The sequence below is a fragment of the Phragmites australis genome, chromosome 7, assembly GCF_958298935.1.
Source record: "Phragmites australis chromosome 7, lpPhrAust1.1, whole genome shotgun sequence".
NCBI lineage: Eukaryota > Viridiplantae > Streptophyta > Magnoliopsida > Poales > Poaceae > Phragmites > Phragmites australis.
The window spans coordinates 37,607,048-37,620,267 of record NC_084927.1 but is presented as its reverse complement, the minus strand read 5'-3'; the positions used below and the strand labels follow the sequence as shown (position 1 = coordinate 37,620,267).

Genomic DNA, 13,220 nt, shown 5'->3' with positions numbered 1-13,220 from the left:
ATACACCGAATGCTTCAAATCGAACTATTTCTTGTAAAAGTGTTTTCAAAGCTAAAGATCGAAGAATACCTCACCGACAATTGCTGACAGTTTCTATCGGCATGCCAATTGTGGACAAATGATGGACAGGTACTTATTTTCCGCTTTTCCAAAAATGCATAGATTTTTTTTGCAATTTTCTATGTAACTAATATTTTTTTAAAAAAATTACATCGATTCGTAGATCTCATCCCCCCTCTCTCCAGGATCCTGTAGGCCGGTCCCCTTCTCCTGCCAGCACAGCTTGCATTTTCCTTTTTTTCAAAAAAGTGACAGGAGCTCCATCATTCATTATAGCAGAAAAAATAATTACAATAAAATTGAACCGAGTAGTAGCACTGGTCAGCAAGTACATGAGAAAAACAAGTAAAAAACGGGTATAAAAAAGAAAAAAGAACAACAACAGGAGTAGAGCAACCAAGAAATTATAGATAATAAACTAACTTGCCATGTTCAGTAAGTCGGTATCTGCCGAGTAATGCTCGGAAGTGGTAATACTACACGTTTACATATTTACGTAAAGTTAGTTGTGCACCTCATCCTCGATAAATTACGAACAGAGATTTCAAGTGTACACGTTGATTCGTTCTGTCATGCACTCAAAGTGAGCCTGGTTAAACGATACCTGAAATAGGTTTAATGAACGAATGCCCGGTATACACTCAGGTATCCGCTGCTTCATCTCTTCTTTATTTGCAGAGAATACTAATTTCGAGTGCAAAGCTTCAGTTTACTACTCACTTTTGCTACGGATAATGTCAAGGGTTGGATTAAGAAGAGTAGATGCCAAGGGTCCAGATCACTTACTGTATCGTTTATTTTTAATCTTGATGTCTTAAAACCATATCAGGAACGTAGATATAAAAAATTATGTGTGCGCGTACGCACATTGTTACTAGTCACGTAAACAATTCAAAGCCAAGTCAGTTATGCTCACACAGAAAAATTCAAAGCCCAAAAATCCCTGCTACACAGTTCTTTCGTGGGCATTTCTTTAACAAAAAAACAGGCCCTCCAACTTTGATGTTCTAGAAGACAAAATTCAGATAAAATCCGGGCCTGACCTGAGCTAATAGTAGTCGTACTAATTGCAATGCACACCGATCTGTCAGACGGATCCTCTGCTGATCCTGCAGGTTCCCAGCAGAAGGAAACATTACATTCCAAGTATCCAACCACATCAGACCCGGGCCAAATACACTGCAGGGTCCCTTTTGCAGAATCTGCTTCCAGGCAAGCAAATCTTTGAAGAGATCCTTCCACTGTCTTTATTGTCATATCCCCCCATATATCCCCTTCGACTTTTCATTTCTTTACACCGTATACAACAACAGCTCACCTAAGACAGCCAAGAACTATTGTATAATACTTTGCTGATACGCACAGCACAAGAATAATGCTTTCTGATACGCACAGCTAGCACAAGATTGTGCTTGTGCGTTTATGCTAACTGCTAGCGCAATAATAGTAGTACATGGCATGCATACAAATCATGGTAGGCAGGGCCCAACCATCAGCAGAAAGAAATACGATCGATCAAACATTATTTAGGGCTATGAACAATCAATCATAATGGACAACAGATCGTGGACGAATCGTGGTCACCATGTGAGAAGAAATAAGATGTGAATTGAATCAGTAAATGCTAATCCTGGAAGATGTCAAGAACTCTGATCTTGAAACGGTTAACAGGTTTGCTCTGATGTCATTTCTTTCAACAGGTGAGAAGAGAAGTTCTCTGAAAAAACATCAGAAGAATTCTTTTGCTGAAGTGAATGAATTCTCCTCCTCTTTTTCTTGGCATCTTTTGCAGAAGATCACAAGGGAGCAAGAAAATGCTCCCCCAATTCCTAACTTCCTAAACTAGTCTCCCTAAGCCCCAAGAGTTAGCTTCTTGTTTGAGGCAGCAGCAGATCTATGTCCAAAAAATTGGGGAAAAGAAAGAGCAAAAAATGGTTTCCTCCCAAGGGTAATCCTTCCAGATGCAGCAGCGGCCACCGAGCGATCATCTGATCCGGTTGCACAGCCGGGATACGTCCGAGGGCCGGACGGGCTTGAGGAGGAAGTCCTCTGCTCCCTCCTCCAGGCACCGGCTGATCCGGTTCGGGACGTTCTCCGACGACATGATTACCACCGGGATCTCCTTCAGCTTTGACGATTCCTGTGAAGAAAAAAGATCACAAATTTGGAGTCAGCACTGGATCATCCCAATTCTTGCATTGCAGAACGGAGAGGACATCGAGAAGAAATTTGAGTACTTGGCGTGCGAATTTACCTTGACGCGCTTGAGGAGCTCGTATCCGGTCATGCCGGGCATCCAATAGTCCGTTATTATCATGTTCACGTCGGGCAGCAGCCCGAGGCCGAGGAGCTCCAGCGCCCTCGTCGCCGATTCCACCGTGGTCACTGCGCAAGTCAAAAACACGATTTAGCTTCCATGTCGTAATTGCTGACTGATTCCGCCGAATCAATCGGCGATCAAGAACGCTATTTTTTTCGCCCGATGGATATTTACCTCTGTATTTGGAGCTGCGGAGGATCTTGGCGATGATGGCCCGGTCGACGGAGCTGTCGTCGACCGCCAGGACGTGCTTCTCTTCCAGTACCACCTCCTCGGCGACCGTCACGGGTACGACCTTCCGGTCGCCGGCCTTTGGCGACGCAACCTTCGGGGACGAGGACGGAACCGGCGCCGGAGACGGAGCAGCCGCAGCCATTGATCAATCAAACAAAGAGATCGTTCGCTCACCACGAAACAACTCAACCGGCGACGATGTCTCGATGAGTAACCTCTTGTTGTTCTTGCGCTGGGATGCAGTGGAATCAAAGCTCTCGGCTTGGTTGGGTATATATACAGGAGTGGTGACCAGAAAGGAAAGGGGCGACGAGGCCAGTGGATAGGAGGGTGGGAGAGGGAATTAATGCGTGCCAAACCCTGCGAGATGAGATCTCAAAGAGGATCCGAGGCGCGCGGATCGAGTAAACCCTCCCCCGCCCCGGGGCCCATTGCTCAGACCGATCAGGGCGAGGATCCGCGGGGCCCGCGCGGCGATCCGGCCGGGATTTCCCTGCCTCGGCTTTCGCTTTCGACGGCTGTCACCCCACGTACGCCCGGATCTCGTCGGCTAATTTTCCCGGCGGTTCCGTTTGGTTTGTTTCGCGTGGTATTTGCGATCGGAGCCGCGATGGGGTCGGGGACTTTGGGCTTCTTCGGATCCTCCATTGGAGTTTCGAGAGATTCGCATTGCATTGCATGCATGGGGCACGCATCTTGTTTTCTTTTCATGCTGATTGACTCTTTCTAGGTGTTGTACCGGAATCAAAAAATCTTTTTGACCTGTGTATTTTCTTCTTTTATGGGATGTTTGTATGACGAAAGATTGCTTTTGGATTCTTAGGGCTGGGATACAATTTATATCCTATAAAATACACTAGTTATGATATAAATGAATAATCTATACCTTATATTATACACAATTAAATGATTCATAATTAAAAATTATCCTAAAGCAAACAAGATACCCCTACGAGCCTATTATGCTTACGACACTCGGAACGTTCAAGTCAAAAGATCACAACTACACGAGGTATTCGGCTCATCCTTCCCATAATCATATATGTGGTTAGTACGAAAAGTGCTAGAGCCAAATACAACAATGGTCGATGCTTAAACGATGCAAACAGTCTATGACATCTAGGTTCCTCTCCGGACCTACCCCTAGCGTCGCCCAGATCTCGCCTCATACTTACAACTTATACTTCTCAATATCATAATTATTTTGCTGAATAATAAAATAAGCCATAAGCTCGTGAACAATGGTTGAACTTACTCGTAAGGCTTAATCTATAAAGGGTACATATAATAACCCGACTCTAACAATTATGTATTTAGATGAGTTAGCAAGGAATTAGCCACAAGTTTAAGTAGATTCATATGCACAAGCAATTTTGACACAAAAGTGTGAGTATCTACACTTAACCGCACACACGCTTTTATCCTGAGATCCACAACACAAACATATATGTAACAGAACCATCTTATCTCATAAATAGCCATCACCGATCATTTTCCAACATACCATACCATCATCTCACATCGGTACTCTACGACTGCTGCAAATGGACAGAAGCATGCTCATAACCGAGAGCGCGACAATTTAAATTGTTTTTACACCATGCACAAGGGATACTTGTTTCAACCGTTTCCAAGTAAGCATCAACCAAAAGGGACATACGCCTCTAGGTACAGGAGTTATTTAGAACTACTCCCAGAGCAAATTAGATATCCCTACAAAACTCTTATGCCCATGACATCCGAGATGTTCAAAACCAAAGGATCATAACTACACGAGTTATTCAGCTCATCATTCCCATAATCAGATATGTGGTTAGTATAAAAAGTGCTAGAGACAACTTTAGCAATGGTCGGTACTTAAACGATGCAAGCGGTTTATGACATTTGGGTTCCTCTCCCGACCTACCCCTAGCACCGCCCATATTTATACATCATTCTCACAACTCATAATTTTCAATATCATAATTATCCTAGTGAACAATAAAATAAGCCATAAGCTCAGGAATAATGGTTGAACCACTGCTCGACTTCTACCGAGAACGTATGCATTGCTAAGCATTTTGGTCAATCTTTTAAGTTAGACATCAACAATATTCTACCCAGATTACAAGAAAAAATATCATCAATAAGATCAATGTACAAATAATGCAGCAACACATGTTCTACTCATATAACTCGGCATTGGAACATTAATATTTAAAACTTGCATAAGTAATAACTTATCAATTTAGACTCCACATGATCCAAATTATAAGATGAAATATGCTTAGATGCTTATCATGCTGCATGTCTGACGCTTCATGCGCAACACTCACAAAACTCCAGTGGTTCGGTGTTGCCTTCGATCACTTGGATAGTCAGCGCTCCACTTTCTAAATAAACCAAGAATGCATCGCATAAACAAATAAATGATGAAAAGGTATGCTTGCATGCTTGAATAACAATAAAGCGACGTCCTTCGAAAACATTTGCAAAAGATCGACATGACTCGGGTTGGAAGAGGTTTGAACCTCGGATAGCACGTCCTAAGTTCATGAGGCTTTGAGTAGCTGCGTGATTAGACCGGCGGTATAGGGGCAGTCAGATTATGGACGTGCAGAGAGATTTGTGGTTTGATGGTCAGACCAGACCCCTGGGCGGTCAAGCTACGTGGTCTGGCGGTTAGACCAGCCCTAGTAGCGGTCTGACTCTTGACTATAGAGTTTGACTAAGGTTTTGATCTACAACCATTGGTCAGACCGACCTGAGTGGTGGTTAGATCACGAGTCGCTACCGACAACATCTTAGCTAGGTCACCGGCGAAGGCTACGGTGATGTCTTCAACTACGAACGGTACCAAAGCGCTCTAGGAGGCTAGTGGAGTGCTTTTAGGGTGGTTTGGACAACATTTACCGAGCCAAACTTAGAAAGCTTCATGAATGGGATCTAGGCTTGGGTAGAGCTTGAGTCTAAATGAAATGGGGACCAATTAGGGCTCAGTAATGATGGAAAAATGGTAGTAGATGTCTCACCTTAGTATGGAGAAATTTTCTATTGAAGGGGATCACTCCGAGGAAGCTCTGATTTGGAGATCGGGCTCTGGGGTGGTGTATAGGCGTAGGATGGATGAATCCGCGTAGAAACGTCTTCGGTGAAGAGGAGGAAGGGATGAGCTCAGGGAAGTCTTCAAGGAGCTTGGAGAAGTCTCTTCCGTTGATCTCCGATCGTCGGGGTCGTCCTCCCCGTTCTCTCCCTCGGTTCATGTGAAGAGTGTGAGTGAGAGTGAGAAGTGACAGAGAGATTGACATAGTTGGTCGATTTCTTAAGTGGGAGCTCTATGCCCTAGTGGTCGGATCGCGAGAGGTCCCGGTCAGACCGTGGGAACGGTCCCTTTTTCCTTTTTCTATTCTCCTTCTTCTCCAAAGTACTAAGGGCTCTCCTAAAGAGCTCTAAACTATTTCCACACATAGATATGATTATTGTGGGTAAAACGTGTAATAGTTCAAAACGTACAAATTTTTAAACACGTTTAAAACTTAAATTAATAACCAATAATGAAAAACACTATGCAAATATGATTATGCATGCCTAATTATGCAATTAAGATTCTTGGGATATGACAGTGGAGGAGGAGATCATAGATATCGTTGAGCCGTGGAGGACTACATCCAAGGACATTATCACACCGAGAGGCTCGACCACCATCGTTAGTGAGTTCTTTGGTAAGCACATACCGCCTCCCTCTCCTAATTAGTTTGGTGCTCCCAAAAGGTATCTGATAGAATGCTTTGGTCAGCATTGCAGGTTACACGATGAATAGGGACACTACATTGGTCGTGGAGGAGAATGATAGCTTCGGTGATGATTTGTTGTTGTATATAGATGAGAATGTTTGGTTTTTTATTGACTGATTGATTAATCAAGTTGTGTTTGGTTGGTTCGATCGAGTTATATTTGGTGGGCGGTGGTTTCCAGCATCCTATATAACCGCGTGGTGTTCCAAGAGGAGAGCTTCATCAAGGTGAAGAAGTATAGGCTTATTATGCTGCTCACATAGGACGAGAGACCAATTGCATCTCCTAGCTCTTAGGTCTCCTCCCATATGAGATCTCTCCCTCTTGGTTTACTCATGAATGTGTTCAGGTTTCCTCTTTACTTTTGAGTGTTTGAATCTCTATGGCAGAGTGGCTGCAGGCCAGGAAGCTACGGAGGATCACGACTCATGAGCAAGGCCATCTCCAAATGCTCGACCGGTGAAAATTCAACAACCTGCAGAAGACAGTGCTGGTGATCATGAGCAATACCACCTCCGGGATCCTTGAGCGGTGGAAATTCAACATTGATACCGACACCAAGGTCATCTATAAGGAGTGTGTTAAGTTCACTCGCTCCTAAATATTCATCATACTTTTCCCGTTCAATCTAATCAAACTTGAATGGATCCGACATATACTAGATGTAGAGAGAGCTGAGTGACCTTAACACCTGTGTGGTGGATCAGAAGGAGTATGAGAAGATAGGAGCAGAGCGGATGCTGACCGGCATGAGCTCACACAAATAGCAATGCGTTTTGTCGGTGACGGTACGATAGATATACTTTGACTTTACACATGCACAGGGTACACGTGAGTGATTACTAGTTTGAAGTTAAACGCAGGATCAACCATGTGCGACCTAGAGCTGTATATTGTTAATCTCCCCCATACACCCCGTGCGAACCTTCCATGCATTACACACAACTGCCAGCTTCGAGATCTTCCGGCACCCTGTCGTATCGTGCTGCCGATATCTTCTTCTCTGAGCCGAGCGTACGTTCCTGACGATACAGGCGGGCGTGACATGCATGGCAGGATCTCACGAATTCAAAAGCCGGACGATCGCGATCGCCGGTGCCGATCGCTTCGTGCCGTGCACAAATCTTTCGGCGTGGCCGGCAATTACGTATCTGCCTCCGCCTGCGCCGCGTCTGCGATACGAAGGACTCATATTCGCTTGAATCTTCAGTACGCCGTCCGATGCCAAGACGGCCCCGGGGGGGGGGGGCATTTACGCCGGCGCGCCACCGACCAAACCAGACCAGACCGGCCGGTCGTCTCAGGATCTCGCGCCGGGGACCATCGTATCGGGCGAAGATAGCTAGGCAACTGCCGGCGCGCCCCGTCTTCTTCTCTCGCGACATCGCCTTGAATTTTCAGTACAGGCACTTGCGAACTGCAACAGCGGATCGGAGTAACCCCATTTCCAAGATGGATGCGGACTTGGCTTAATCCGAGTAAATTCGACAGATCTGGGGTAGCAGATGCATATCCACGAATGAATGCCATGCCCCCACCCCACCCCTGTACCAAACAGGATAAATGCTCATAAATCATATATATATATATATATATATATATATATATAAATATATATAATATTATGTATAGTCTTAACTCTATTTACTATTGCATCATCTAATTACAATCATATATATATATATAATATTATATTTGGTCTTAACTCTAGTTATTATTACGTGTGTACATATATATATTATATCTATTCTCAACTCTAGTTATTGTTATGTTACTCTAGTTATAATCTAAGAAGAGTAGAGTTATAATTAATAAGATAGAGAGTTATAACCAGATATAAATAAAAAAAATTAAGTTACAATTGTGTCGTAGATAAACGTAACTCATAACGAATTATTTGTCTAAAGATGTATAACCTAAGAAACAGGATTATAATCGCAATACAATCTAAAACGTAACTCTTTAGCTTATCATGTTGCAATTATATACTTCTAGACGTATGATTGTAACTGACAATTGTTTGAGTTATAACCATATGGTGACACAAGTAGATGCATGATAGACTTGTAGTGTGTGTGTATAAATAATATTTCACTGAGTCTGTCTTACGGGTTCTCTTGATATGTTATCAGCTCTGCCATTTTAGAAAAAAGAACTGCTGAACCTACTGCCCAGAAACATTGGATAATGTTTTCAAGGAAGCCTCCTGTAAAAATAGGCTCCAAGAAGCCTCCGAATAAAGAGAGCCGGGTAAATAAAAAATAAAAAAATAAATTATGCTTGAGAGGTACATTTTCTTTAAAATAATGCTTAACTGGAAAATGTATTACTTATTTTCCCATTATATAATGTCCAAGAAGGCTGAGATGTCCACTCTACTCCATTGACCACCTAGAGATCTCATTTCACATCAGCAGAAATTCCGTGTAGTGTTGCTACCAGAAGAGGTTTCTCTACCATGACGTCGTGTTATGACATGATCACTAACACGAAAGATGTATTAAGAGTTAATCCACATATTAATGACCACGTCACCTGACTTTATCTCAAACAATCTTCTTCCGGTGCCACCAGCCGTATTATTTTGCTCCAGAAGAGAGGCCATCGCCTTTCAATTCCAAATCCCGTGTGCTTTTGGTGGTTTCTCGCATTCTCGCTGCTGATGTGCTGGAGTCAACCACGCATCCGAGCAGATTCTCTCGGTGCAGAAACTTCTCACCAGACTCGTTGAAACCTTCCAACCTGCCCGTGTATGTAAACCTGCGTTGACCGGAGCCCATGATTCTTCCCCTTTCACTCTGTCCTCTCAGATGGCTTATGATCGGTCAAATGATAAAGAAGAAATATTACAAGGCAAAAATGTAAAAATAGGTAACAGACGTAACCGTATTTGATAAAGTAGGTATATGTATATGTATATGTATATATATATATATATCGGTATATTTACAAAATCTAGATCTGTATTCGGCATATCAGACATCGAAAAATCGATTTTGGTATCTAAGATACCAAAAACTCCTGTATTTATCACTCGATATGTCAAATACAGTGAATATAGCTATATTCGGCAATTAAGATGCCAAATACGGCACCTCACCGCTCACATCGCGTTAGGCGATGCTTTTAGCACGGCAGGTCAAATCGTGTCGTTTTGCTTTTGCCGCCTTTTTGAGGGTAGTGAAATCAGCCCCTCGTATTTTATAGCGAAATACGGTAGCGCATGGGTTAAAAAAGCGACAAGAGCGAAACGATGCGACCGTCGCACTGAAAACACCGACCCGACGTGACATGAGCAGTCGGCCTGTATTCAACACATGTGCCGAATACGACCCTATTCACTATATTTGTATAGGTGCCAAATACGGCCCTGCATTTCGGTGAATACAGGGAGTTTTGGCATCTGAGATGTCAAATACGGTGAATAGTATTATATTCAGCACCTCAGTTGTCGAATAAGTGAGTTTTCAGTGCCTCAGGTACCGGAATCGATTTTTCGATATTTAAGGTACCGAATACAGATGCTAGATTTATAAATACACCGATATATTATTTATTTTAATAAATACAATAACGTCTGTTACCTATTTTTAGATTTTTACCACGTTACAAGGAAACGTCAAAAATGAAATAAAATAAGCAGCTTGTGCTCACAGTTCACTATTTATACACTGTTCTGCTATCGTGCGTATCTTGCTCACGTGGGAGAGTGGGTATTTTTTGTGTCACAATGTGCATCGTGGTGGTGAAAAATTAAGAATCAGCTCTTGCTTAATGGAACAAATTTGCTTGAAATTTCTGTTTAACTAGCCAGATCCCAACCAAAGAGCTTGGTGCTGCCAAATTATCTTGCCTGAGCTCTTCTACATTTCTTGGAGAGTTACTAAAAATGTACCGCTATTATGTCAGTGCTTTTTATACATACTTATAAATAAGAGGTGCCAATAGTAGGGAACTAGAAGATATATATACCTTTCGATTAGTATCATGCGATGTCATGATGCATACGATTGTGCACAGTGCGTCTAGAATCTTGAAATGGCTCAGCACTATCGTACACCATTGACAATGAAGGGCCGAGACGCACACAGATTTCCCAAGCAGCTGATACCAGAGAACCAATAATCAAACGCAAATCGCTTTGCTTGATCCGTTTCGGCACTTGCGAGCAAATAAAGACACTCTTTAGCTGGTAACATGGGACGGATACGGAAAATCTGGTCAGACAGGATCTTCGGCAGGTTAGGAATAGCATGTTCAACCGCATCCTACCTTCCCCTTTTCAGTAAAGAAATGGAAATACCAGAGTAAAAGACTGTACATGCAGTGCTTCATACGCGTTTGACAACCTTAGCTGACAAGACATTCGGTCATCTGAAATCCAATTTGTGAATCATTTGTGCAATTTGCTTTCTTGCATCCATGGCAGCTATACTCCTACCAACAGAAGAATACAGTATAATTCATCTGATTTCTTTACTATTTCCAGTTCATATCTCAGTTGAGTTGGGTATGGCAGATTCGTATTCTGTATTCCCTCCCAGCCTCCCACGCGTAGTTCCTTGAGATGTCAGGAAGGCGTTGTCTGTGTCTTGCCCTGGAAACTGTTCCTTGCCTCAAAGAGCGAGAGGAACAATACGCTTTCCCTAAAAGCTTGACAGAGGACGCGGTAGAACTGACGTGTTCTGCATGCAAACCCTTGTAACTTCATGCGCTAAGCCACCCTGTCACTGCAGATCTCGGAACCAGCACCGTATTCTTTTCAGGCTGCAACTGCAGTTGTACGTGAGATTTCTGAGGTGAAACTTTCGTATGCTTTCGGAAGAAAAGGAGATATTTCTTGGGAGAAGGTGCATATTATATGCGGGTGGATACTGGAGCGAGTAGACTGCATCAACATGCTTTCATGCCGGAGAATCGTATCGTATCCTAGCTGCATCGTGGTCGTTTCGGATGAGCGGAAAGAAAGATTCTTTCCGCAAGTGGGGGCGCCAGGTACGAGAATGGAGATCACACGGAGTATTTTGATACTCCGTGCCAGAGCCATATCGGGAGCAGGGAGCAGGGAGCAGGGCTCGCCCACCGGTCACTCTTTCAAATACTTATCACTTCAAGGTTTTTAAATGCAGTTTCTAATTTTATCCCTATAAATATCTTTTATACATTTATTTACGGTAGATTTTAAAATATTTTAGCTAATTTTTAAGAGTATTTTTATTATTTCACATTTAAAATTTATACTATCTTTGATATAACTTGATTTAACTTGATATACGTATTTTGTCAAAAGTGACAAGTATTGCCAATCTGCCATTAATAAATTAACCGTGCTCGATCTCTTCAACAGGCACCAGCTGATGTATGACGAGGCCCATCAAGTAGTGAGATCCTCAATAGTATGATCGAAAATAATGTCAACTAGAGGAACTGAATAAACTATTCGACTAATCATGCAACAAGGATGAATTATTTTTAATACGGGTGGTCAAAGTAATATGGTTCTAAAAGTTTAAACTCCAAGCTATGCCATCTTTTCTGCTTTTGTTTAAGTGGCCCATCATCTGAAGATATTGTTTTTAATTACTCCAGCCAACGGGAGTGTCAACCTCTGAACTGTTCACCTTAAACCATTCAGTATTCAGAAATACTCTGTACAGAGTATTTCCGTGTTCGGATGCACAGCCTTCAGAAATTTGAAGGGACCCGATCAGATATTTCCCGGGATTCGACAAGAGCGTTTTGTTCAAATAATAGTTAAGGCTGACTGATCCAGTTCAGCACATAAAAAAATCGTCGTTGTGGTTCGATCGTGCAAAGCATGCGCTCTGGATTATTTGCGGAAATTAGTAATGGTTATCATGGACATCGCAATATCTAGTTTCGTATCTTGTTATTAATATTTGTGTCACAGGAAAAAAAAATATCAGTACTAACAGCTGGAGTGGCAAAATGATTCGTACATATCATTTCCGTAAGCTCCGTTTGGCATTGCAGTGACCTTTCAAAAGTAACTTCTCTGAAGATTATGATGCAATAGTTAGTAAGAGTCGTTGAAGCAAAATCTTATTGTAACTAGTAAAGATACCAGTAGCAAATCATTTCATAGCACAACACGACACAGCGGGCACTGACAAACTTGTTCTGCAAAGAAGATGAAAGAGTACACTTTTGTCCTTTTTGCGAGGAAGAGAGCAATTTCGAAATTATCTTCCTTTTCATTTTAGAATTTGAGAGCAAATTATGATGCTGTGCCATGTTAAAATGGAGGCCCCAAATTCCATATCTTGCTTCACGACCCGGCCCAATAAAAAGCCCAGAAATGAGCTCGGGCTGGTAGATCATAATTATGGCTTCTCCATCCATGCACCACTTCTGTATCGGAAGAAGTGCATTTGATCTTCTACGACTCTTACCCTAGTTCGATTTTCTTCTCCCCGTGGTAAAACTAGATATCCTTTACTTCCATACGCTGCAAATCACATCCCCGGTAGTTTTTAAGATGGTTTCAGATGATGTGACAGTAGACCCCACATGTCAGCCTACCTCTTGTCTTCTTCTACCTCTCTTCTTCCTTTTCTCTACCAATCTCCTTATGGCCGACACCCTCCACATCTTGTTCCTCCTCATCTCTCCTTTCCCCTCCCTCTATCTCCTTATAGTTTTCTTGGCTACGCATCGCAACCCCAACCCTGCCGGCAAACTCGTCAACTCCTACGACTCCTCGACACGTACGGCTCCCAAACAGCCTCTGCGCGCATCACATCTCGATGATGGCTACGAGGCAGAAGAAGAGGCGGCAGGTCCCACGGTGCTGCTGCCCGGGTCCGAGAGCG

General features: G+C 42.8%; 1 protein-coding gene across 1 annotated transcript; it reads right to left on the bottom strand.

The window, feature by feature from the left end:
- Positions 1 to 1,715: 1,715 nt before the first annotated feature.
- On the bottom strand, positions 1,716 to 2,960 carry LOC133925231 (two-component response regulator ORR6-like). The gene is made up of 3 exons (XM_062371128.1): positions 2,555 to 2,960; positions 2,315 to 2,445; positions 1,716 to 2,200 (listed from the first exon to the last, which is right to left on the bottom strand). The coding sequence occupies exons 1-3, from the start codon at positions 2,754 to 2,756 to the stop codon at positions 2,045 to 2,047; spliced, it is 489 nt and encodes a 162-aa protein (XP_062227112.1). The 5' UTR covers positions 2,757 to 2,960; the 3' UTR covers positions 1,716 to 2,044.
- Between the last annotated feature and the right edge of the window lie 10,260 nt (positions 2,961 to 13,220).

Coding starts and splice junctions, on each gene's coding strand:
- LOC133925231 (XM_062371128.1), bottom strand. CDS start 2,756: ATGGCTGCGGCTGCTCCGTCTCCGGCGCCGGTTCCGTCCTCGTCCCCG. Junction 2,446..2,554: donor CCGCAGCTCCAAATACAGAG/GTAAATATCCAT, acceptor TGACTTGCGCAG/TGACCACGGTGGAATCGGCG. Junction 2,201..2,314: donor AGCTCCTCAAGCGCGTCAAG/GTAAATTCGCAC, acceptor TTTTCTTCACAG/GAATCGTCAAAGCTGAAGGA.